Source organism: Prinia subflava, chromosome 23 (genome assembly GCF_021018805.1).
Source record: "Prinia subflava isolate CZ2003 ecotype Zambia chromosome 23, Cam_Psub_1.2, whole genome shotgun sequence".
Lineage (NCBI taxonomy): Eukaryota > Metazoa > Chordata > Aves > Passeriformes > Cisticolidae > Prinia > Prinia subflava.
The window spans coordinates 2,320,754-2,343,736 of NC_086269.1; the positions used below are offsets into that span (position 1 = coordinate 2,320,754).

Genomic DNA, 22,983 nt, shown 5'->3' on the forward strand with positions numbered 1-22,983 from the left:
TCCTTTGGGATCCGTGTGGGGTTCGGGGTTATTTTTTGGGATTTTTTTGAGCGCTGGGATCATCAAACCAAGGGTCATCGCCTGCTCTGTCACTGCTGTCACCTGGGGGGGAGCAGGAAGGGATTTGGGATGAAAGAATGGGAAATGGGGACAGTGACATTTCCCTGTGGGGCTGGATGGATCCTGGATCCCACAGGATCCCAAAATTTTTGTGGATAAAGGGTAAAACCCAAAAAAACCCCAACCAAAACCAAAAAAACCCCAACAAAATAAAACAAAACAAAACAAAAAAATGTCCTGGGAATGTTGGGATGCACCTGAAGGGGTCTGAGGGGCATCGCTGGGATTTGGGATGGGGAGAAATTTGGATTTGTGGGTTTGGAAAATCAGGAAAACCAACCCCAGGCAGGGGATTGTGTCCCTGAGCGCCTTTTCCAGCCGGGAATGTGGATCCTGGAGGAGGGAGAGCGGCAGGAGCTGGGCGTGGGTGCCCTCTAGCGAGCTCTGCCTTCTCCAGGAGCGCCCATCCCAAAAAAAACAGCTGGAAAAGGGAGAAAAATCCCACTTGGAATTGTCCTAGGGTGGGCGATCCCATGGGAATGTGAGATTTGGAATGGGATGGAGAACAAAGGTCCAAATCCAGAGGTTTTGCTGCTGTCATTCCCAAGGGATTTTGCATTGGAAGGAGAAAAAAATTCCTAAAAAAAAGGAAAAGTCTGCCTGAAAAGGGGGAAAAAATCTGTCTGAAAAGAGGCAAAAGGATTATTTTATTCCTCAGAAGTTTGTGTTTTGTTTTTAAAGCTACTTTTCACTCAAAAATGAGGCTTTTTTTATCCTAGGTGAGGGCAATCCCAAAATATCCCAAAGCTGCTGGAATTAAACCCTGCTGGACAGAGATGACACCAAATAAATTTAAATATATAAAAAAGAGAAGAAATAGAAATTAAAGAGCCCAAAAAGAATGCAAAATATAACATTATTATTTTTCTGTCTGATTTGTGACCTGAGAGGTGTGGATTAAAAACATGGATTTATTTCCCATCTAGGAGAAAGGAATTCTTCACCCTGTCGACCTTAAAACAATAAAAAAATCAGGAATAAAGTTCTTTTTCTTCTCTCCAAAACAAATCCCCTGCCCTCCCAACCATAAATATTTATTTGTACTTTTATCCCTTAGCTCCAAAGGAATTGCACAAGTCAGGATTTATGGAAAAAATCATTCCAAAAGTCACAACTTGACCCGAATCTGTTCTGTCCTTGGTCAGGAAAACAAAGCCCAAAAGATAAAAATCCGGCTAAAGTTGGGAAAATGGGAAAATTTCCAAGCTGGGATTTTGATCTCGAGGTGATCAAAGTGGATCCTGCAGAGGATTCTTGGTGGGATTCAAATCTTGGTTTTCTTTGGTTTCGCTGGCTCAGCTCTGGAATTGGGGTTTGAGTGCAAAAATCCTAATTTGGGGTTATTTTAGGGGCAGAGGGTGCTGCTATCCCATAAAGATCTCAGTGATCATCTGGATCTCCTCCCGGCACACACTGAAACCAGGATTTGAGTGCAAAAATTCTCTTTTTGGGGTTATTTTAGGGCCAGAAGATCCTGATGACCGTGATCTCCTTCCTGCACACACCAAAATCGGGATTTGAGTGCAAAAATCCTCTTTTTGGGTCTTTTTTTTAAGGTCAGAAGATCTTGCTACCCCATGAAGATCCTGATGACCATCCTGATCTCCTTCCTACGCACACTGAAATCGGGATTTGGGTGCAAAAATCCTCTTTTTGGGGTTATTTTAGGGTCAGAAGGAGATCCTGATGATCTTCTCGATCTTCCTGCACACACTGAAATGGAGATTTGAGTGGAAAAATCCTCATTTTGGGATTATTTTAGGAGCAAAGAGCCCTGCTACCCCATAAAGATCCTGATGACCATCTCGATCCTGCAGAACAAGCTCTGCAATTGGGATTTTTGTGCAAAATCCTCTTTTTAGGGGTTATTTTTGTGATAGAAGATTGTGCTGTGTCATGAAGGTCCTGATGACCATCCTGATCTCCATCCTGCACACACTGAAACTGGGATTTGAATGAAAAAATCCTCTTTTTGGGGTTATTTTGGGGTCAGAAGGAGATCCTGATGATCTCGATCTTCCTGCACACACTGAAATCAGGATTTGGGTGGAAAAATCCTCATTTTGGGTCTTTTTTTTAAGGTCAGAAGATCCTGCTACCCCATAACAATCCTGATGACTCTTGATCTCCTTCCTGCACACACTGAAACCAGGATTTGAGTGCAAAAATTCTCTTTTTGGGATTATTTTAGGGTCAAGAAGGAGATCCTGATGACCATCCTGATCTCCTTCCTGCACACACTGAAACCGGGATTTGGGTGCAAAAATTCTCTTTTTGGGGTTATTATGGGAAGATTCTCACGACTCTCTTGATCTCCTTCCTGCATGTACTGTAGTGGAGGGATCTGAGTGCAAAAAAATCTTCTTTTTGGGGCTGCTTTAGGGGCAGAGAGCCTCCCTACCCCATGAAGATCCTGATGACCATCTTGATCTCCTTCCTGCACACACTGAAATGGAGATTTGGGTGCAAAAATCCTAATTTGGGGTTATTTTAGGGTCAGAAGGAGATCTTGATGACCTTCTCGATCTTCCTGCACACACTGAAACCGGGATTTGGGTGCAAAAATTCTCTTTTATGGGTTATTATAGGGTCAAGAAGGAGATCCCGATGATCATCCTGATCTCCTTCCTGCACACACTGAAACCGGGATTTGGGTGCAAAAATCCTCTTTTTGGGGTTATTTTGCTTGATCTCCTTCCTGCACGTAACTGTAGTGGAGGGGTTTGAGTGCAAAAAAATCTTATTTTCGGGGCTGCTTTAGGGGCAGAGAGCCTCCCTACCCCATGAAGATCCTGATGACCATCTTGATCTCCTTCCTGCACACGGGGCACGGCGACCTCTTCTTCTTCAGCATCCTGGCGCACCTGAAGCAGGCCACCAGGTGAGCCGTCCTTCCATGGACAATATTCCCATCCCGAGGCCTGTGCTGGCACAGGAAGCAGGGATTCAGCAAGGTTTTGATGCTCTCCAAGGATTCCATCTCCTCCTCTTTTTTCAGCTCTGAGAATTCCCGTTTTTTCCCATCCCGCGCCAAATCCAAGGATTCAATGGAGCTGCTGGGATCTACGTGGGGTTTGTTTTCCCCCAGGAAAAGGTGTTTGGGTTGGCCGGGAGGGGCTGAAATTGTCCTCCTGCAGTCGGGGACGTCCATCCCTTCCTCCTGCTCCTGCTTTTCCATGGAATTGATGTTGGAGAGGGACAGGGAATGGGGCAGTTTGGGGCAGTCCCGGTACCAGTCCTTGCGCAGGGCCCAGCAGCGGTAGCAGTACCTTTTCCCAGGAGAGTTGAATTTCCTGCATTTGGAGCATTGCCAGCAATCCTGAGGGATTTAAGGCAAAAATTCCAGCAAAAAAATCAATTTATTTTTGGGTATTCACCATTTTAGCCGTGTGGGAAAAGCAGCAAGGAAGCTTTGTTAAAAAAATTTGATTTATAAGGTGGAAAATCAACATTTTGTGGCTTGGGATTGATTCATCCCAGATCTCTCCCTCATGAATTCCTCTCCTTCCTCTCTCCCAGCCCCCTTGGAAGATTCCAAGCTGGGGCAGTTTATTTTTATTTAATTTCAAGAGAGTTTTTAATCTTTTTGCTCAAAATTCAAGGGAGAGCTCCTGGAATTTGGCAGGAATTTGTTTTCCAGGCTCACCCATCACTTAGCAGCTGTCGAGCCTGCACAATTAATGGATTTATTAATTAATTATCTCACAGAAAAGGGCAGGAGCTGCCCAAGTGAAAAGCCAGTACTCAGCTGTCCAAAGCCATGGACATCCCCATTTATTCCAGGCTGGAAAACGCTGCTAAAACCATTAAAATTCTCTCAAAAATATTAAAATTCTGAATTTTTTGAGTGATTATAAAGTGCTACTTAGGATTTCCAGGTCCCTTCTAAGGACAATCCTCCAGATTTCCATCCAAAGGACCACACGGAATTCAAACCTTTATTAAAAACCTTATTAAAACCTTATTAAAAACCTTATAAAAACCTTAATAAAACCTACCTGGGTATCAATATAACTTCACCCAGCCACTTTTTTTTTTTGAAACCCACAAGCAAAATCAGCTTTTTCCACCCCAAAAGCAGCAGCAGCCCCAGGAAATGCTGATCCCAAGGAATTCCCACCTCTGGAGCAGCCTCTGTGTCCGTGTCGTCACTCAGGCACTGGGAATCCTCCAGCTCATCCGAACACACATCCTCAGGCACCTGGAATTCCAAGAAAACATCATCAGAGGGTGAAAATGTTGGAATATTCCTTATTTCTAATTTATCTGCCACTACACAGCCCAATTAATGGGTTATCTCATCCCCCTGCTCCTTAAATCACGTCTAAAAGTGAATAAAAAGTCATTTTTGCAGGGTTTTTTTGGCATTTTTTGCTGGTTTACCGTGATCAGATTTTCCTCTTGGAGTCTTTAGCTGGACTCGATCTTTAAAAGCCTTTTCCAAACTTAACTCCATGATTTTTGATTTATAACCCTTGCAGCTATTGGTTAGAAATCCACTTAAGCTGCTGCGAGAAGTTTAACTCATTTTAAATCGATTTTATGCCTTGAAAAATGTGAATTTAAACTGAAATTTAAGCAGGAAAACCACCAAACACATGAGGAATGATGACAACATTTACTAAAGAGGATTTAACCTCTGGAGATGGGAACAGATTAAACTTTTAAATCAAAAAAATAAAAAAAGATATAATTTTTTCCAATGGAACCAGAGTGGCAGGGTCACCTTGGTGTCACCTTCTGTCACCTCCTCGCAGTCCAGCACCTCCACCTTGAGGCCAGCACTGCCCTGCTCCAGGGGACACTCGTTGAGGAACCAAAGGTCATCGGTGGTGTCGGAAACGATGGCAGTGTCGATGTCCTGAGGGGAAAAAAATCCAGAAAAATCCATTCGGGAGCGGCTCCGCATCCAGAGCCGTCCCCAAGGACCTGCAGAGGCCTGGGCACCTCACTGCCCTCAGACAGCCCTTTGGAAAATTCCTAACTCACACCTTCTTCTTTTTCCAATTTCTACATCAAACCTTCCTCTTATCCCAATTTCTGCCTCAAACCTTCCTCTTCTCCCAATTCCTAACTCACACCTTCCTCTTTTTCCAATTCCTAACTCACACCTTCCTCTTTTCCCAATTTCCACCTCACAGATCTCCATTTTTCCCAATTTCCACCTCACAGGCTCCCCTCTTTTCCCAATTTCCACCTCACAGATCTCCCCTTTTCCCAATTTCCACCTCACATGTCCCTTCTTTTTCCAATTTCCACTTCACACCTTCCTCTTTTCCCAATTTCCACCTCACAGGCTTCCATTTTCCCCAATTTCCACCTCACAGATCCCCCCTTTTTCCAATTTTCACCTCACAGATCTCCCCTTTTCCCAATTTCCACCTCACACCTTCCTCTTCTCCCAATTTCTACCTCAAACCTTCCTCTTTCCCAAATTTCCACCTCACACCTTCCATTTTTCCCAATTTCCACCTCAGAGATCTCCCATTTTTCCCAATTTCCACCTCACAGGCTTCCATTTTTAAAGTTTCCACTTCACAGGCTTCCATTTTTTCCGATTTCCACCTCACAGGTCCCCCCTTTTCCCAATTTCCACCTCACACCTTCCCCTTTTCCCAATTTCCACCTCACAAGTTCCCCCTTTTCCCAAGTTTTCCCAATTTCCATGCCACAATCTCCTCTTTTTCCACTCCCAGCTCAGCCACTACCCTACAACGTTCATCCCAATAAAAAAAAAAATTAAAAAATCCCATCCTGAAATCCAAGCACCTCTGAGGGAAGAGCTTGGTGGATTTAAAACCACAAAAAGTGATTTTAAAAACTAAAAACCACTAAAAATTGGTTTTAAAAACTAAAATCCACCAGAAAGTGATTTTAAAAACTAAAAATCATTAAAATTGGTTTTAAAAACTAAAAACCGCTAAAAAGTGATTTTAAAAACTAAAAACCACTAAAAATTGGTTTTAAAAACTAAAAAGTGATTTTAAAAACTAAAAACCACTAAAAAGTGGTTTTAAAAACTAAAAAGTGGTTTTAAAAACTAAAAACCACTAAAAAGTGATTTTAAAAACTAAAAACCGCTAAAAAGTGATTTTAAAAACTAAAAACCGCTAAAAAGTGATTTTAAAAACTAAAAAGTGATTTTAAAAACTAAAAACCACTACAAGTGATTTTAAAAACTAAAAATCATTAAAAAGTGATTTTAAAAACTAAAAACCACTAAAAAGTGATTTTAAAAACTAAAAAGTGATTTTAAAAACTAAAAATCATTAAAATTGGTTTTAAAAACTAAAAACCACCAAAAAGTGATTTTAAAAACTAAAAACCACCAAAAAGTGATTTTAAAAACTAAAAACCACTAAAAAGTGATTTTAAAAAGTGATTTTAAAAACTAAAATCCACTAAAATTGATTTTAAAAACTAAAAACCACCAGAAAGTGATTTTAAAAACTAAAAAGTGATTTTAAAAACTAAAAATCACTAAAAAGTGATTTTAAAAACTAAAAACCACTAAAAAGTGATTTTAAAATCTAAAATCCACTAAAACCAGCAACCACCAGCTGGGAATGGCTGGGACAGGCTCACACTGGGAAAAAAAAAGGCTGAAAATCCTGGAGTGGGAAGTGGAAAAAGAGGAAAAAATGGAATTTTTGATTTCTTTAGACCCCAAAAGAGGACAAAAAAGCCCTTTTTAAAGTGTCACACACCTGGTTGGTTTGGATATCCGTGGATCCGTTACTCCTGGATTTGTAATTGCTCCTGAGATTCCCTAAAAACCACCAGGGCAGCCCGGCCACGTCCCATTCCTCAAAAAGCAGATCCAGTTTGGGCTTTTTGTTTTTGGAGAGGTTTTCTATCAAATCTTGGTCTGGAAGAGTCAAGCAGAGTTCATTGAGTGAGAGAAAAATTGGGCTTAAATTTGATTTTTTTTTTATTTCTTCTTCTGAGAGCTCCGGGATTTGGATTGGCAAAAATTCCCTGGGAATATCCCAGTGCTCCTATACTGGGACAGGTTGAGATTCATTAAATTTTTTATTATTCATTAAAATTTTATTAATTTTTTATTAATTGTATTATAATAATTTTTATTATTTTAATGAATTTTAAATGAAATTAATCATTTTTTATAATTCATTAAAATTTTATTAAATTTTATTAATTTTTATTAATTTTATTATAATAATTTTTGTTATTTTAATGAATTTTAAATGAAATGCATCAAATTTTTATTATTCATTAAAATTTTATTATTTTTTAATTAATTTTATTATAATAATTTTTATTATTTTAATGAATTTTAAATGAAATTCATTAAATTTTTTATTATTCATTAAAATTTTATTAATTTTTATTAATTTTATTACAATATTTTTATTATTTTAATGAATTTTAAATGAAATTCATTAAATTTTCTATTATTCATTAAAATTTTATTAATTTTTAATTTTTTATTAATTTTATTATAAGAATTTTTATTATTTTAATGAATTTTAAATGAAATTCATTAAAATGTTTATTTTGAATTTTTTATTTCATTTTTAATTTTTATTAGAATTTTTATTCATTTGATTTTTATTAATTTTTTCAATTAAATTTTATTATAATTTTTTTTATTTTTATTAATTTTAACTAATTAATTAATCTTAATTAATTAATCTTAATTAATTAATTAGTTAAAATTCAAATTTATTTACATTTTCCACCACAGAAACACAAACACTTCCCGAGCCAGCCCTGAGTGGATTCCTTGAGTGATGTAAAATCAATTTTAAATTCAGATTGCAGCTCCTGAATTCAATTCATTTTTATTCAATTCCCTGCTTGGTGTGCAGGGAGTGACTGCAATAAAAAGTGGAAAAATGGGAAAATTGCTCCCAAAACATTGGAAATCTCCACCCAGCAAAAAAATCCCCATAAGGGAAATGTCAAAATATGGCAAATCCAATTTAAAAATTCCCATTTTTATTCAGTTCCCTGCTTGGTTTGCAAGGAATGACTGCAATAAAAAGTGGAAAAATGGGAAAATTGCTGCCAAAATATTGGAAATCTCAACAAGTGACCCAGCAAAAAAAATCTCTGTGAGGGAAATGTCAAAATATGGCAAATCCAATTTAAAAATTCCATTTTTATTCAATTCCCTGCTTGGTTTGCATTGGAAATCTCCACGAGTGACCCAGCAAAAAAATCCCTGAGGGAAATGTCAAAATATGGCAAATCCAATTAAAAAAATTCCCATTTTTATTCAGTTCCCTGCTTGGTTTGCAGGGATTGAGTGCAATAAAAAGTGGAAAAATGGGAAAATTTTTGCCAAAATATTGGAAATTTCCAGGAGTGACCCAGCAAAAAAATCCCCGTGAGGGAAATGTCAAAATATGGCAAATCCAAAAAAAAAATCCCCATTTTTATTCAGTTCCCTGCTTGGTTTGCATTGGAAATCTCCACGAGTGACCCAGCAAAAAAAAATCCCCGTGAGGGAAATGTCAAAATATGGCAAATCCAATTAAAAAATCCTATTTTTATTCAGTTCCCTGCTTGGTTTGCAGGGAGTGACTGCAATAAAAAGTGGAAAAATGGGAAAATTGCCCCCAAAATATTGGAAAATTTCCAGGAGTGACCCAGCAAAAAAATCTCTGTGAGGAAAATGTCAAAATATGGCAAATCCAATTTAAAAAATTCCCATTTTTATTCAATTCCCTGCTTGGTTTGCAAGGAATGACTGCAATAAAAAGTGGAAAAATGGGAAAATTTTTGCCAAAATATTGGAAATCTCCACGAGTGACCCAGCAAAAAAATCTCTGTGAGGGAAATGTCAAAATATGGCAAATCCAATTTAAAAATTCCCATTTTTATTCAATTCCCATTCAAAGGATGGATCCAGGGATAATTCCAGCATTTCAAACACCTCCAGCTAAATCTGGATTTAAAAAAGGATTTTTTCCCATGGCATTGCTCGATGAGAGATGGGATTTGGGGGTTTAACCTGCATTCACAGCATTTATTTACAAGCCAAAAAATAAAAAAATACCTGTGATGAACTTTGCAATTTCTCCAAGAGTTTTAAGGATTTTATTCAGGATTTTATTCCAAACCAGGGGATTTTTTTTGACTCTCCCAATCCCTCCTCCAGCATTTTGCTGCTGTGTGTCCCACACAGGAGGGAAATTTGGATTTTTTTTTTGTCCCTCACCTTGACAAGTGTCACATTTGGGCTCTGAGGTGGCCTGAGCAGAGGTTTTGGTGTCACCCTCCAGGATTTCAGGGTCAGCTCCTTCCTCCTGGCCGAGCTGCAGGAAGGAAAATTCAGAATTAACCCAGCAGAGCTTGCAGGGGACAAGGGGATGCAGCACTTCCATCCCCAGGCTCCAGCTGCAGGATGAGAGCAAGCACAGGCAGGAAAAGGAAATAAATCAAATAATAAAATAATAAAGGAAATAAATAAAATAATAAAAAGAATAAAAAGAATAAAAAGAATAAAAATAATAAAATTCAGAATAAAATCTACCAACTATTTCATCACTCGAGCATCTGGAATCAGCACGAAGAACCGAGGAAAAATCTTCAGCTTGGTAAAAAAAATTCTTTTAAAAGTTATTTTGTGATTATTTTTTTGATATTTTCCAGTTCTCACCCTCCAAACCAAACATGGAAAAATTTTTGGAAGTGCCAAGATTTTTCCTCAGTTTTCACCTCTGCCTGAAAAGCTGCTGGCAATAAATTCTAACTAGGAACAGTGAATTGTTTATTTGGCAGTTCCTACCGGGAGGAAAAAGTGGGATAAAAGAGGGGTAAAAAAAGCAGGAGAACACAAGAAAAAAAAGCAGGAGAACAAGAAAAAAAAGCAGGAGAACAGAAATAAAAAAGCAGCAGAACACACAAAAAAAAGAACACAAAAAAAAAAAGGAGAACACAAGAAAAAAAGCAGGAGAACACAAAAAAAAGGAGAACACAAAAATAAAGCAGGAGAACAAAAAAAAAAGGAGAAAACAAAAAAAAAGCAGGAGAAAACAAGAAAAAAAGCAGGAGAACAGAAATAAAAAAGCAGCAGAACACAAGAAAAAAAAGCAGGAGAACACAAAAAAAGCAGGAGAACACAAAAAAAAAGCAGGAGAACACACCAAAAAAATAAAAAGCAGGAGAATACAAAAAAAAAAGCAGGAGAACACAAAAAAAAAAAGCAGGAGTACACTAAAAAAAGGCAGAAGAAATCAAGAAAAAAAGCAGAACAGACAAAAGAAGCAGGAGAACACAAAAAAAGCAGCAGAACAGCAAAAAAAGCAGGAAAACACAAAAAAAAGCAAGAGAAATCAAGAAAAAAAGCAGGAGAACACACAAAAAAAAGGAGAACACAAAAAAAAAGCAGAACACAAAAAAACCCAGGAGAACACAAAAAAAAAAGCAGGAGAACACAAATAAAAAAAAAGCAGAACATAAAAAAATAGCAGGAGAACACAAAAAAAAGGAGAACACAAGAAAAGAAAGAAGGAGAACACAAGAAAAAAAAAAGGAGAACACAAAATAAAAGCAGGAAAAGACAAGAAAAAAAAAGAAGGAGAGCATAAAAAAAAGCAGAACACAAGAAAAAAGCAGGAGAACCAAAAAAAGGCAGAACAAAAAAAAGCAGGAGAACACAAAAGAAAAGCAGGAGAACACACACAAAAAAAAGGCAGGAGAAATCAAGAAAAAAAGCAGGAGAACACAAAATAAAATCAGAACACAAAAAAAAGCAGGAGAACACAAGAAAAAAGCAAAAGAAATCAAGAAAAAAAGCAGGAAAACACAAAAAAAAGCAGGAGAACACACAAAAAAAAGCAGGAAAACACAATAAAAAGCAGGAAAACAATAAAATAAAAGCAGGAGAGAGCTGGAGAAGCTGAGGGCTGGAAGTGCTGCAGCCACAGAACCACGCTCAGAGAGCGGCACTCTGTGAGAGGGGAACAGAGAAGGGTCACTCTGCCCCTGCTCTGTGGACTCCAAGAACTTTTCATTTTGAATTTTGGGGGATTTTTTTTGATCTCTAAGTAAGTGAGGAGCGGCAAAACCATAAAAACAAAAAGAAACTGAAGTTCTGGCAGTCCAGCATGCAGAGTACAGAGAAGGGTCACTCTGTCCCTGCTCTGTGGACGCCAAGAACTTTTCATTTTGAATTTTCAGCGATTTTTTTGGATCTCTAAGTAGGTGAGGAGCGGCAAAACCATAAAAAACCAAGAGAAAATCCAAGTTCTAGCAGTCCAGCATGCAGAGTACAGAGAAGGGGCGGCTCTGTCCCTGCTCTCTGGACTCCAAGAACTTTTTATTTTGAATTTTCAGCGATTTTTTTTGGATCTCTAAGTAGGTGAGGAGCAGCAAAACCATAAAAACAAAAAGAAATTGAAGTTCTGGCAGTCCAGCATGCAGAGTACAGAGAAGGGTCACTCTGTCCCTGCTCTGTGGACTCCAAGAACTTTTTATTTTGAATTTTGGGGGATTTTTTTGGATCTCTAAGTAAGTGAGGAGTAGCAAAACCATTAAAAACCAAGAGAAAATCCAAGTTCTGGCAGTCCAGCATGCAGAGTACAGAGAAGGGTCACTCTGTCCCTGCTCTGTGGACTCCAAGAACTTTTCATTTTGAATTTTGAGGGATTTTTTTTTTATCTCTAGGTAGGTGAGGAGCAGCATAACCATAAAAACAAAAAGAAATTGAAGTTCTGGCAGTCCAGCATGCAGAGTACAGAGAAGGGGCGGCTCTGTACAGAAAAGAACCCACTGGGCAGTGGGGGTTACCTGCGGCTGCTCTGGGCCGGCGCGGGGCTCCTTTGGGAGAGGCTGTGCAGCACCTGCAGACGGCAGGTAAAACACAGGAATGCCCAAAAACCACAGGAATGCCCAAAAAACACACACAGGAATGCCCAAAAACCACAGGAATGGCCAAAACACAGGAATGTCCAAAACAAAACACAGGAATGCCTTCCCTGGGGACTGCCATGCACACACGGGGATGGGACAGAGGCGGCCGGGCTTGGCAGAGCCGGAGAGGGACGGGAGAGGTCCGGGATTGACCCGGGAGAGGTCCAGGATTGACCCGGGAGAGGGACGGGATTGACCCGGGAGAGGGACGGGATTGACCCGGGAGAGGGACAGGAGAGGTCTGGGATTGACCTGGGAGAGGGATGGGAGAGGTCCAGGAGAGGTCCGGGATTGACCCGGGATTGACCCGGCAGAGGTCCAGGAGAGGTCCGGGATTGACCCGGGATTGACCCAGGAGAGGGCCAGGAGAGGTCCGGGATTGACCCGGGATTGACCCGGGAGAGGGCCGGGAGAGGGCCAGGAGAGGTCCGGGATTGACCCGGGAGAGGTCCGGGATTGACCCGGGAGAGGGACAGGAGAGGTCCAGGAGAGGTCCAGGAGAGGGACAGGATTGACCCAGGAGACGTCCGGGATTGACCCGGGAGAGGTCCAGGACTGACCCGGGAGAGGTCCGGGATTGACCCAGGACTGACCTGGGAGAGGTCCGGGATTGACCCGGGACTGACCTGGGAGAGGTCCGGGATTGACCCGGGAGAGGTCCAGGACTGACCCAGGAGAGGTCCGGGATTGACCCGGGATTGACCCGGGATAGGTCCGGGATTGTTACCATGAGTTTTTCCCGGTTTTGCTGAGCGCTCATATTAAAGGAGAAGTTTTGCACCTTCTCACGCTCCTTTAATGCAAACATTATATAGTTATATTATATTATATAGCTGTGTTCCATAAACATTTCCATTGTTTTTACATTCCCTGCCGGGACAAACAATTCCCTGGTGTGACAGTCCCCTCCACCAATGTGGAATTCCTTCCTCCAATCCACAATCCTCATAATAAAAATATAAAAATAGATTTTTGTAAATAAACCGGGTTTTCTGCCCTGCTGCTGTTGTTGCACCCAGATCTGTGTCCCCAGCCTGTTTTCCTGCTTAGGCCTCCACGGAGGATCCTAAGGGAAGTGCAGGAAAATGAGGAAAATTCAGGAACACTGTGGGGATTTTAGGGAATTCCAAATCCAGGAGTGACAAATCCAGAGATTTCCAGACTCACCGGGAATTCCTGTGGGAAAGCCCCAGAGCTTTCTAATTTTTAAAATTTCAAATTTAAAATCCAGGATGGAAAGAGCTGAAAAGTGGCAGAAAATTCCACTGGAATTTAAAATTTCAAATTTAAAATCCAGGATGGAAAGAGCTGAAAAGTGGCAGAAAATTCCACTGGAATTTAAAATTTAAAATTTCAAATTTAAAATCCAGGACGGAAAGAGCTGAAAAGTGGCAGGAAATTCCACTGGAATTTAAAATTTCAAATTTAAAATCCAGGATGGAAAGAGCTGAAAAGTGGCAGAAAATTCCACTGGAATTTAAAATTTCAAATTTAAAATCCAGGATGGAAAGAGCTGAAAAGTGGCAGAAAATTCCACTGGAATTTCAAATTTCAAATTTCAAATTTAAAATTTAAAATCCAGGATGGAAAGAGCTGAAAAGTGGCAGGAAATTCCACTGGAATTTCAAATTTAAAATTTAAAATCCAGGATGGATGGCAGGGATCTGTCACAAATCCCTGTTTTTGTCCCCTGTTTTTGTCCCCTCCCAGCTGTTGGGATTTCAGTCCCTGATGGGAAATAGGGAGATTTATCCTTCCCAAATTTGATTTTCAGGCAGTGGAAGGTTCCTTTGGAGTTGGTTATTCCATAAAAACCAGGCTGAAGGGGAGGGGTTCCCAAAGGCCCCTGGTGAGAGATGGATTTGGGAAAAGGGGGCAGGGAAAGGGGGAAATTAGAAAAGGAAAGGGGGGGAAAATTATAAAAGAAAAGAGAGGAAAAATTAGAATTAAAAGGGGGGGAAATTAGAAAAGAAAAGGGGGGAAAAATTAGGAAAGAAAAGAGAGGAAAAATTAGGAAAGGGGGGGGAATTTAGAAAAGGGGAAAATTAGGAAAGAAAAGCGGGGGAAAATTAGAAAAGGAAAGGGGGGGAAAGAAAAGAAAAGGGGGTAAAATAGAAAAGAGAGGAAAACAGAAAAGAAAAGGGGGGGAAAGTTAAAAAAGGAGGAAATTAGAAAAGGAAAGGGGGAAAAATTAGAAATAAAATGGGGGAAATTAGATAAGAAAATGGGGAAAAAATAGAGAAGGAAATGGGGAAAAATAGACAAGAAAAGGGGAAAAAATAGAAAAGAAAAGGGGGAAAAAAATGAGCTGAATCCAGCCAGTCCCGGGCTGGGCTGAAGGAAAGAAAACAGCTGGAAAAGGGAAACAGCTGGAAAAGGAAACAGCTGGAAAAGGGAAAGGAGGGAAAACAGGGTCAGGTCTGCCAAGCTCGGTTGGTTTGGGTCCCACTCACGCTCACACTCACACTCACACTCACACACTCACACACTCACACTCACACTCTCACGCTCACACTCACACTCACACACACTCACACTCACACACTCACACGGCTCACACTCACAGTCACACTCACACTCACACACACTCACTCACACCCATGCTCACTCACACTCACTCACACTCACACTCTCAGGCTCACACTCACACACGCTCACTCACGCTCTCATGCTCACACTTTTTTGGATATTTTAGGATTGAATTTTCCTCGATTTAAATTGATGGGAAAAGGATTTTAATGGAAAATTGGATATTTTAGGATTGAAGGAAAAAGGATTTTAATTTAAAATTGGATATTTTAGAATTGAATTTTCTTCGATTTAGAAAAAGGATTTACATGGAAAATTGGATATTTTAGGGTTGAATTTTGCCCAAATTTGGATTGATAGAAAAAGGATTTTAATGGAAAATTGGATATTTTAGGATTGATGGAATTAATGGAAAATTGGCCATTTTCGGGTTGAATTTGGCCCAAATTTGGATTTTTTGGCACACTCAGACACTCCTGGCACACAGAACAGACACAAATACAGAGATTTCTTTGGGCTGGGAATTTTTGGGAATTTTGGCACTCCCAGGCACAGAAACGTTCCTGGAACGGGTGGGACCCACCTGGGAGGGCAGCGGGGCTCAGGTTCCGCTTCAGCATCTCATACACAGGGCTGGGGGCAAAAAGCACTTTAAAATCAGAAATAAACTCAGTTTTATAGATTTATTGGTAAAATTCTCTTTAGGGACCAGAAATAAACTCAGTTTTTATAGATTTATTTGTAAAATCCTCTTTGGAGATCATAAATCCATTGATTTTTTATAAATTTATTTTTAAAATCCTGTTTAGAGACCACAAATCTGTTCATTTTTTATAAATTTATTTGTAAAATTCTCTTTAGAGACCACAAACCAGAAATTTTAATTTCTGGATAAAAATGGGATTAAAATTTGAATTTCCAGATAAAAATGGGATTAAAATTTGAATTTCTGGATAAAAATGAGATAAAAATGAGATTAAAATTTCAATTTCTAGATAAAAACGAGATCAAAATTTTAAATTTTAGATAAAAATAGGATTAAAATTTGAATTTCTGTCTAAAAATGAGATAAAAATGAGATTAAAATTTAAATTTCTGGCTCAAAATGAGATTTAAATTTCAATTTCTGGCTAAAAAATGGGATTAAAATTTGAATTTCTGGCTGAAAATGAGATTTTCCCGTACCTGGGGTCCCTGAGGGAGAAGCTGTGCAGCCCCAGCAGCTCCCCCAGCGCGTCTCCCCCGCAGTGCACCAGGTGCTGCTGCCTCTGGTCATAGAGCTGCCGGCCCATGATGTACTGGCCCAGGAAATGCATCACCTGCGGGGAAAGGGGGCTTTGAACTGGTTATCCCAGTTAAAAATGTGTTATTCCCAGCTAAAACTGTGTTATTCCAGTTAAAACTGTGTTATTCCCAGTTAAAAACGTGTTATTCCCAGTTAAAACTGCATTATTCCAGTTAAAGCTGTGTTATTCCCAGTTAAAACTGCATTATTCCAGTTAAAACTGCGTTATTCCCAGTTAAAGCTGTGTTATTCCCAGTTAAAACTGTGTTATTCCAGTTAAAAATGTGTTATTCCCAGTTAAAAATGTGTTATTCCCAGTTAAAATCGCATTATTCCCAGTTAAAATCGCATTATTCCCAGTTAAAACTCCGTTAGTTTCATTTAGAATGGGTTTATCCCAGTTCAAAGTGGGGTTATCCCAGTTAAAATTGCATTATTCCCAGTTAAAATCGCATTATTCCCAGTTCAAACTCCATTAGTTCCCTTTAAAACGGGTTTATCCCAGTTCAAACTGCATTATTCCTATTTAAAATGGCGTTATCCCAGTTAAAATGGCATTATTCCCAGTTAAAATCGCATTATTCCCAGTTAAAATCACATTATTCCAGTTAAAACTGTGTTATTCCCAGTTAAAATCACATTATTCCCAGTTAAAGCTGTGTTATTCCCAGTTAAAAATGTGTTATTCCAGTTAAAATGGCGTTATTCCCAGTTAAAATCACATTATTCCCAGTTAAAAATGTGTTATTCCCAGCTAAAAATGTGTTATTCCCAGTTAAAAATGTGTTATTCCAGTTAAAAATGTGTTATTCCCAGTTAAAGCTGTGTTATTCCCAGTTAAAGCTGTGTTATTCCCAGTTAAAAATGTGTTATTCCCAGTTAAAATGGCGTTATCCCAGTTAAAGCTGTGTTATTCCCAGTTAAAAATGTGTTATTCCAGTTAAAAACGTGTTATTCCCAGCTAAAAATTTGTTATTCCCAGTTAAAACTCTGTTATTCCAGTTAAAAATGTGTTATTCCCAGTTAAAACTCCGTTAGTTCCATTGAAAACGGGTTTATCCCAGTTCAAAGTGGGGTTATCCCAGTTAAAATCGCATCATTCCCAGTTCAAACTGCATTATTCCCAGTTCAAACTGCATTATTCCCAGTTAAAATTGCATTATTCCCAGTTCAAACTCCATTATTCCCAATTAAAACTGCATTATTCCCAGTTGAAAATGGGACTCTTCCAGTGACCCCAAAAACTGACCTTGAAGTGACCCCAAAAAGTCCCCAAAAAGTGACCAAGTGACCCCAAAGTGACGCCAAACCCTGACCCTGAAGTGTCCCCAAAATGTCCTCAAACTGACCCTGAAGTGCCCTAAAAGTGACCCTGAACTGTCCCCAAAAAGTGACCCCAGAGTGTCCCCAAAAAGTGACCTGAAAGTGCCATTAAATTGGCACAAAATGCCCCTAAAAAGTGACCCCAAAATGTCCTCAAAGTGTCCTCAAAGTGACCCCAAAAAGTGACCCAAAAATGTCCCTAAAGTGACCCCAAAGTGACCCCAAAATGTCCCCAAAATGTGACCTTGAACTGTCCCCAAAAAGTGACCCAAAAGTGCCCTCAAATTGACCCAAAATGCCCCTAAAGAGACCCAAAAAGTGACCCCAGAGTGACCCCAAAAGTGACCCTGGAATTTTCTCCCACATCCCAAAAAAACCTGGAATTTTCTCCCACATCTCAAAAATCTTTGGGAATTTTCTCCCACATCCCAAAAACCCCTGGAATATTTTCTCACCTCCTTGAGGGTGAAGGTTTCTCCCTGGGCGCCCGCGGCCTGCAGGATCCTCAGCAGGGGAATTTTGGGAATCACCTGGAAAACACAGCAGGGGTTGGGAATTCCGGGAATTCCAACCTGGGATCGTCACAAAAATTCCAAACAAAAATTCCAAACAAAAATTCCAAACAAAAATTCCAAACAAAAATTCCAAACAAAAATTCCGAGGAATTTGGGTTAATCCCTTTTTTGTTTGGGTGGGATTGTTCTGAAAATTCAATTTTCAAAGTGAAATTAAAATGGTTTTTCCATGAATTTTTCCTGGATAAATTGAATTTTTTCCTGGATAAACTGAATTTTTCCTGGATAATTTGAATTTTTCCTGGATAATTTGAATTTTTCCTGGATAAACAATTGAATTTTCCTGGATAATATAATATAATATAATATAATATAATATAATATAATATAATATAATATAATATAATATAATATAATATAATATAATATAATATAATATAATATAATATAATATAATATAATATAATATAATACAATATAATATAATATAACACAATATAATATAATACAATATAATATAATACAATATAATACACTATAAATCCCAAATTTTTAGGTTAAATTCTCCAGATTTAAATAAATTTAGGATCTAATAAAAAAATCCCTGTTTTGAGGAGAAAAGAACAAGAATAAATGACGGGAATGAGGAGGAATTGGCAGTTAATTAACTATTAATTAACTATTAATTAACTGTTAATTACCTGCTGGGCTTGTCCCAGGGTGATCCCGCAGGAATTCCCGGCTCCAGGATTTGGGGTGGAATTCTGGGAGCTCATCCTGGCACTGAGGAGGGACCTGGGCATGGATTTAGAGTTAAAACCGAGCCTAAAAATCCAAATTTTTAATCCTGACCCGCTTCGTGCTGATCCAGAGGGGTTGGAAAAATAAAATAACGGGAAAAAAATCTGGGAAAAGTTGGAATGGGAGGTCAGGGGGGGGTTTATCCCCAAGAGTTTGATTTAAATACATCAAATATTCAAATTTGTGAGGAGCAATTGTGACAGCTTCAGTCATTTTCTGTTTGATATTTCCATCAATTTTAATGGGCAACCACAATGACTGAAATAATTCAAATTATAACAGCTTCAATCATTTCCTGTTTGATATTTCCCTAATTTTTACAGATTTATGATGGAAAAACAGCAAAATATTGAATATAAAATGTCCTTAAAACACCCAGAATGAGCTGAGTTGACTCAAACTTATCAAATGGCCTGAAATAATTCAATTTATAACAGCTTCAACCACCTCCTATTTCATATTTCCCGAAATCTTAACCAATTTCTGATGGAAAAAAAGCAAAATATTGAACATAAAATGCCCTTAAACCACCAATACTGAGCTGGACAGAGTTGATTCAAGCTTATTAAATATTTAAATTTGTGAGGAGCACCCACAGTGACCTGAAATAATTCAAATTAAAACAGCTTCAACCACCTCTTATTTCATATTTCCCTCATTTTTAACCAATTTATGAGGGAAAAAAAGCAAAATATTGAATATAAAATGTCCTTAAAACACCCAGAATGAGCTGCGTTGACTCAAACTTATCAAATATTTCAATTTGTGAGGAGCACCCACAGTGAGCTGAAATAGTTCAAATTATAACAGCTTCAATCATTTCCTATTTAATATTTCCCTCAACTTTAACCGATTTCTGATGGAAAAAAAGCAAAATATTGAATATAAAATGCCCTTAAACCACCCAAAATGAGCTGGGTTGACTCAATTGTGAGGAGCACCCAAATTGACCTGAAATAATTCAAATTATAACAGCTTTAATCACTTCCCAGTTCCTATTTCCCTCAATTTTAACAGATTTATGAGGGAAAAAAAGCAAAATATTGAACATAAAATGCCCTTAAACCACCCAGAATGAGCTGGGTTGACTCAATTGTGAGGAGCATCCACAGTGACCTGAAATAATTCAAATTATAACAGCTCTAATCACTTCCTATTGCATATTTCCCTAAAAAAAAATCAAAATATTGAATATAAAATGCCCTTAAATCGCCCAAAATGAGCTGGGTTGATTCAAGCTTATCAAATATTTAAATTTGTGAGGAGCACCCACAATTAAATGAAATAATTCAAATTATAACAGCTTTAATCCCTTCCCAGTTTCTGTTTCCCTAAATTTTAACAGATTTCTGAGGGAATAAAAGCAAAATATTGAATATAAAATGCCCTTAAACCACCCAGAATGAGCTGGGTTGACTCAATTGTGAGGAGCACCCACAGTGAGCTGAAATAATTCAAATTATAACAGCTTCAACCCCTTCCTATTTCAAATTTCCCTAAAAAAAAATCAAAATATTGAACATAAAATGCCCTTAAACCGCCCAGAATGAGCTGGACAGGGTTGATTCAAGCTTATTAAATATTTAAATTTGTGAGGAGCACCCAAATTGACCTCAAATAATTCAAATTATAACAGCTTTAATCACTTCCCAGTTCCTATTTCCCTCAATTTTAACCGATTTCTGATGGAAAAAACTCAAAATATTGAATATAAAATGCCCTTAAACCACCCAAAATGAGCTGGGTTGACTCAGTTGTGAGGAGCATCCACAGTGACCTGAAATAATTCAAATTATAACAGCTTTAATCACCTCCTATTTAATATTTCCCTCAATTTTAACCGATTTCTGATGGAAAAAAAGCAAAATATTAAATATAAAATGCCCCTAAACCGCCCAAAATGAGCTGGACAGGGCTGATTCAAACTTATCAAATGGCCTGAAATAATTCAAATTATAACAGCTTCAACCACCTCCTATTTCATATTTCCCGAAATCTTAACCAATTTCTGATGGAAAAAAAGCAAAATATTGAACATAAAATGCCCTTAAACCACCAATACTGAGCTGGACAGAGTTGATTCAAGCTTATTAAATATTTAAATTTATGAGGAGCACCCAAATTGACCTCAAATAATTCAAATTAAAACAGCTTCAACCACTTCCTATTGCATATTTCCCTCAATTTTAACCGATTTCTGACGGAAAAAAATCAAAATAAAATCACAAACATCCTCAAAATGCGCTGGATTTACCCACCTTGATTTTCTCTGTCTCGCAGGAATATTCCAGGATTGTTATCCCGGATTTTTCTCTGGGATAATTCCCGGGGAAGGCTCCGGGACTTTTTCTAAATTCGCTTTTTTCAAACCTCGCCCAAAGGGAGGGACCGAGAGTGGCCGATAACGGCTGGGCTGAAAATCAGCTTTAAAAAGGAGAAAAAATTCGGATTTTCTCTCCCTCCCCTTTCCTGGAAAGCGATTCTGCTGCCCCAGGGTTGAATTTTAACCTTTTCAGAGTTGATTTAATCATTTAAAACCTCCGAGGTTTACAGATAATTTGAATTTTTTTGCCTATTTGGTTCTCGTTAATATTCTTATTTAATCAGGAATTCATCTTGGGGTTAATTAAGGTTTTGTCTGTGAGTTTTGAAATATTTCCAGGCAGAAAAACACAAAAATTTAGAGATAAAAAAAGCCCCCACGTGGTGAAAATCCCTAAAAAAAAAAAGGGAATTTCGTGCTCGGCCAGCTCAGAAATTCAGGATATTTCCAAATTTTATTATTTAGAAGTATCCCAAAAATCCCTAAATACCCAAAATTTCACGAAATATCAAAAAAAATTCATTTTTCCAACCTGGAATGAATTTCTGGGGGGGATTTTGAGGTGCTGAAAACGTCCCTGAGACAGAGGGAAAAATTCTCGAGAGGAAATCGTGAATCACACCCGAGTCATGAACTGAGCAAATTTTCCACTCCAAAATTTCACCCCCGCCACGGAAAGGGCTCATTTGTCTTTTTTATGACTAAAAATTCCTCTTTGAGACAGCAAAAAAAACCCCACGAAACCGCAACTTTAAAAAAAAAAATAAATAAAAATCTCCAGTGGCTGAAAAGTCAAGGTAAAACTCAGCCAAGGTCGAGTTTGGGGTTTTTGAAATCTAAATTTAAGGGGGAAAAAAATAGTTTTTAAATTTATTTTAAAGCAGAAACAGAGCAAGGGATGGGTTTAGGGTGAGAGGGATTTTTCCAGCTTTTAAATAAAGGAAAATATTGAAAATTAAATTGAGATTTTCGGTATTTTTGGGTTAAAACAGCCCTGAAGGGAGGCTTTAAACAGGCACTGATGTAATCATGAAGTCACTGATAATTAAATTTGTCCTCATCAGAGTCCCTGAGGGGTTCCATGCCTCAAATTTAGCCCTTTTAATTTAAAAAATATATTTTAAAAATTCTGATTTGTACTTGAGATGAGTTTTGTGGCCGGCACGATCTGCCAGGGAATTTTGGAATTTGGAATTACCTCCAAAGATCCGCCTAAAAATGCCACCCAAACTTCAGGAAAATAAAAGATTTTAAACAAATTTTAACAAATTGTGCAACGCTGCTTTGGTTGTGAAATGTTGTGAAAGAGGGAGGAAAACCAAAAGTGATCAATTAAAGGCACAAAGAGAGAAGAATTGCTCTGCAAATCTCCCTAAATCCCTGCAGGAATTTGGGATAAGGAATCTTTTCCACCACCATGAATGTCCCGATTTGGGGTTTATCTCTGTTTTAAGAGGGGAAAAAAGGGGCTTTTCTCGAGGTTTTTATAAATAAAACGCGTTTTTTGTGGGGTTAGTTCATCAGATCGTGTTTTATGAGGGTGAAATCGTGGAATGACAGAGAGGTTCGGCTTGGAAAATGCATTAAAATTTATCCCATTATTCCATGGGCAGTGACATTTCCACCATCCCAGGCTGCTCCAGGGATAATTCCAGGGATGGAGAAATCGGGAATTCTCCGGGAATTCTCCGGGAATTCCATCCCAGCTCCTCTCCCCGCTCTCAGGGAAGGATTTATTCCAAAATTTCACCTCTCCCTGCCCTCCCTCCCCTTCTCCTGCCACTCCAGGCCTCTGGAAATATTCCCCATCCATCTTTCTCACCAGGCCATAATTAAATCACCCTAAAGCTTCCCATCTTCACACGGGACAATCCCAATTGTCCCAGAATTTCCTGGGAAGAGATAAAAGTTCCTTAACGCTCCCGCCGCCCCAGGCCCCTCCCGCCGGCACCGCCTCCTGCCCCCCCTTCCTCCTCCTCCTCCTCCTCCTCCTCACCGCCCCCTCAGCCCTGCTCCCCCGGGGACCCCCGCGTTCCCCTCAGCGCCCTGCTCACCCCTAAAGCCGCTCCATGAGCTCCGGGCCGGGGCTCGGGGAGGGGAAGGAGCCCCTACACCCCATGAGGGCTCCGCGCCTCCATTTTAGCGGGGTCCGGGCCGCCGCTTCCCCTCGCGGCCAACATGGCGGCGGGGCCATAGAGAGGAGC

General features: G+C 38.9%; 1 protein-coding gene across 1 annotated transcript; it reads right to left on the reverse strand.

The window, feature by feature from the left end:
• Positions 1-1,098: 1,098 nt before the first annotated feature.
• LOC134561343 (protein Mdm4-like) lies at positions 1,099-22,971 on the reverse strand. Its single transcript, XM_063418249.1, has 11 exons — positions 22,834-22,971; positions 18,357-18,450; positions 17,596-17,670; positions 15,718-15,851; positions 15,116-15,165; positions 11,881-11,933; positions 9,308-9,404; positions 6,828-6,988; positions 4,847-4,981; positions 4,241-4,321; positions 1,099-3,439 (listed from the first exon to the last, which is right to left on the reverse strand). Exons 2-11 carry the CDS (start codon positions 18,429-18,431, stop codon positions 2,897-2,899), a joined length of 1,404 nt encoding a protein of 467 aa, XP_063274319.1. The 5' UTR covers positions 18,432-18,450; positions 22,834-22,971; the 3' UTR covers positions 1,099-2,896.
• Between the last annotated feature and the right edge of the window lie 12 nt (positions 22,972-22,983).

Excerpts from the sequence above, each read along its gene's own strand:
- LOC134561343 (XM_063418249.1), bottom strand. The coding sequence starts at position 18,431 with ATGAGCTCCCAGAATTCCACCCCAAATCCTGGAGCCGGGAATTCCTGC. Across the intron at positions 6,989-9,307 it reads CAAATGTGACACTTGTCAAG|ACCAAGATTTGATAGAAAAC; the intron begins GTGAGGGACAAA and ends TGACTCTTCCAG. Across the intron at positions 4,982-6,827 it reads CGGATATCCAAACCAACCAG|GACATCGACACTGCCATCGT; the intron begins GTGTGTGACACT and ends TTTTCCCCTCAG.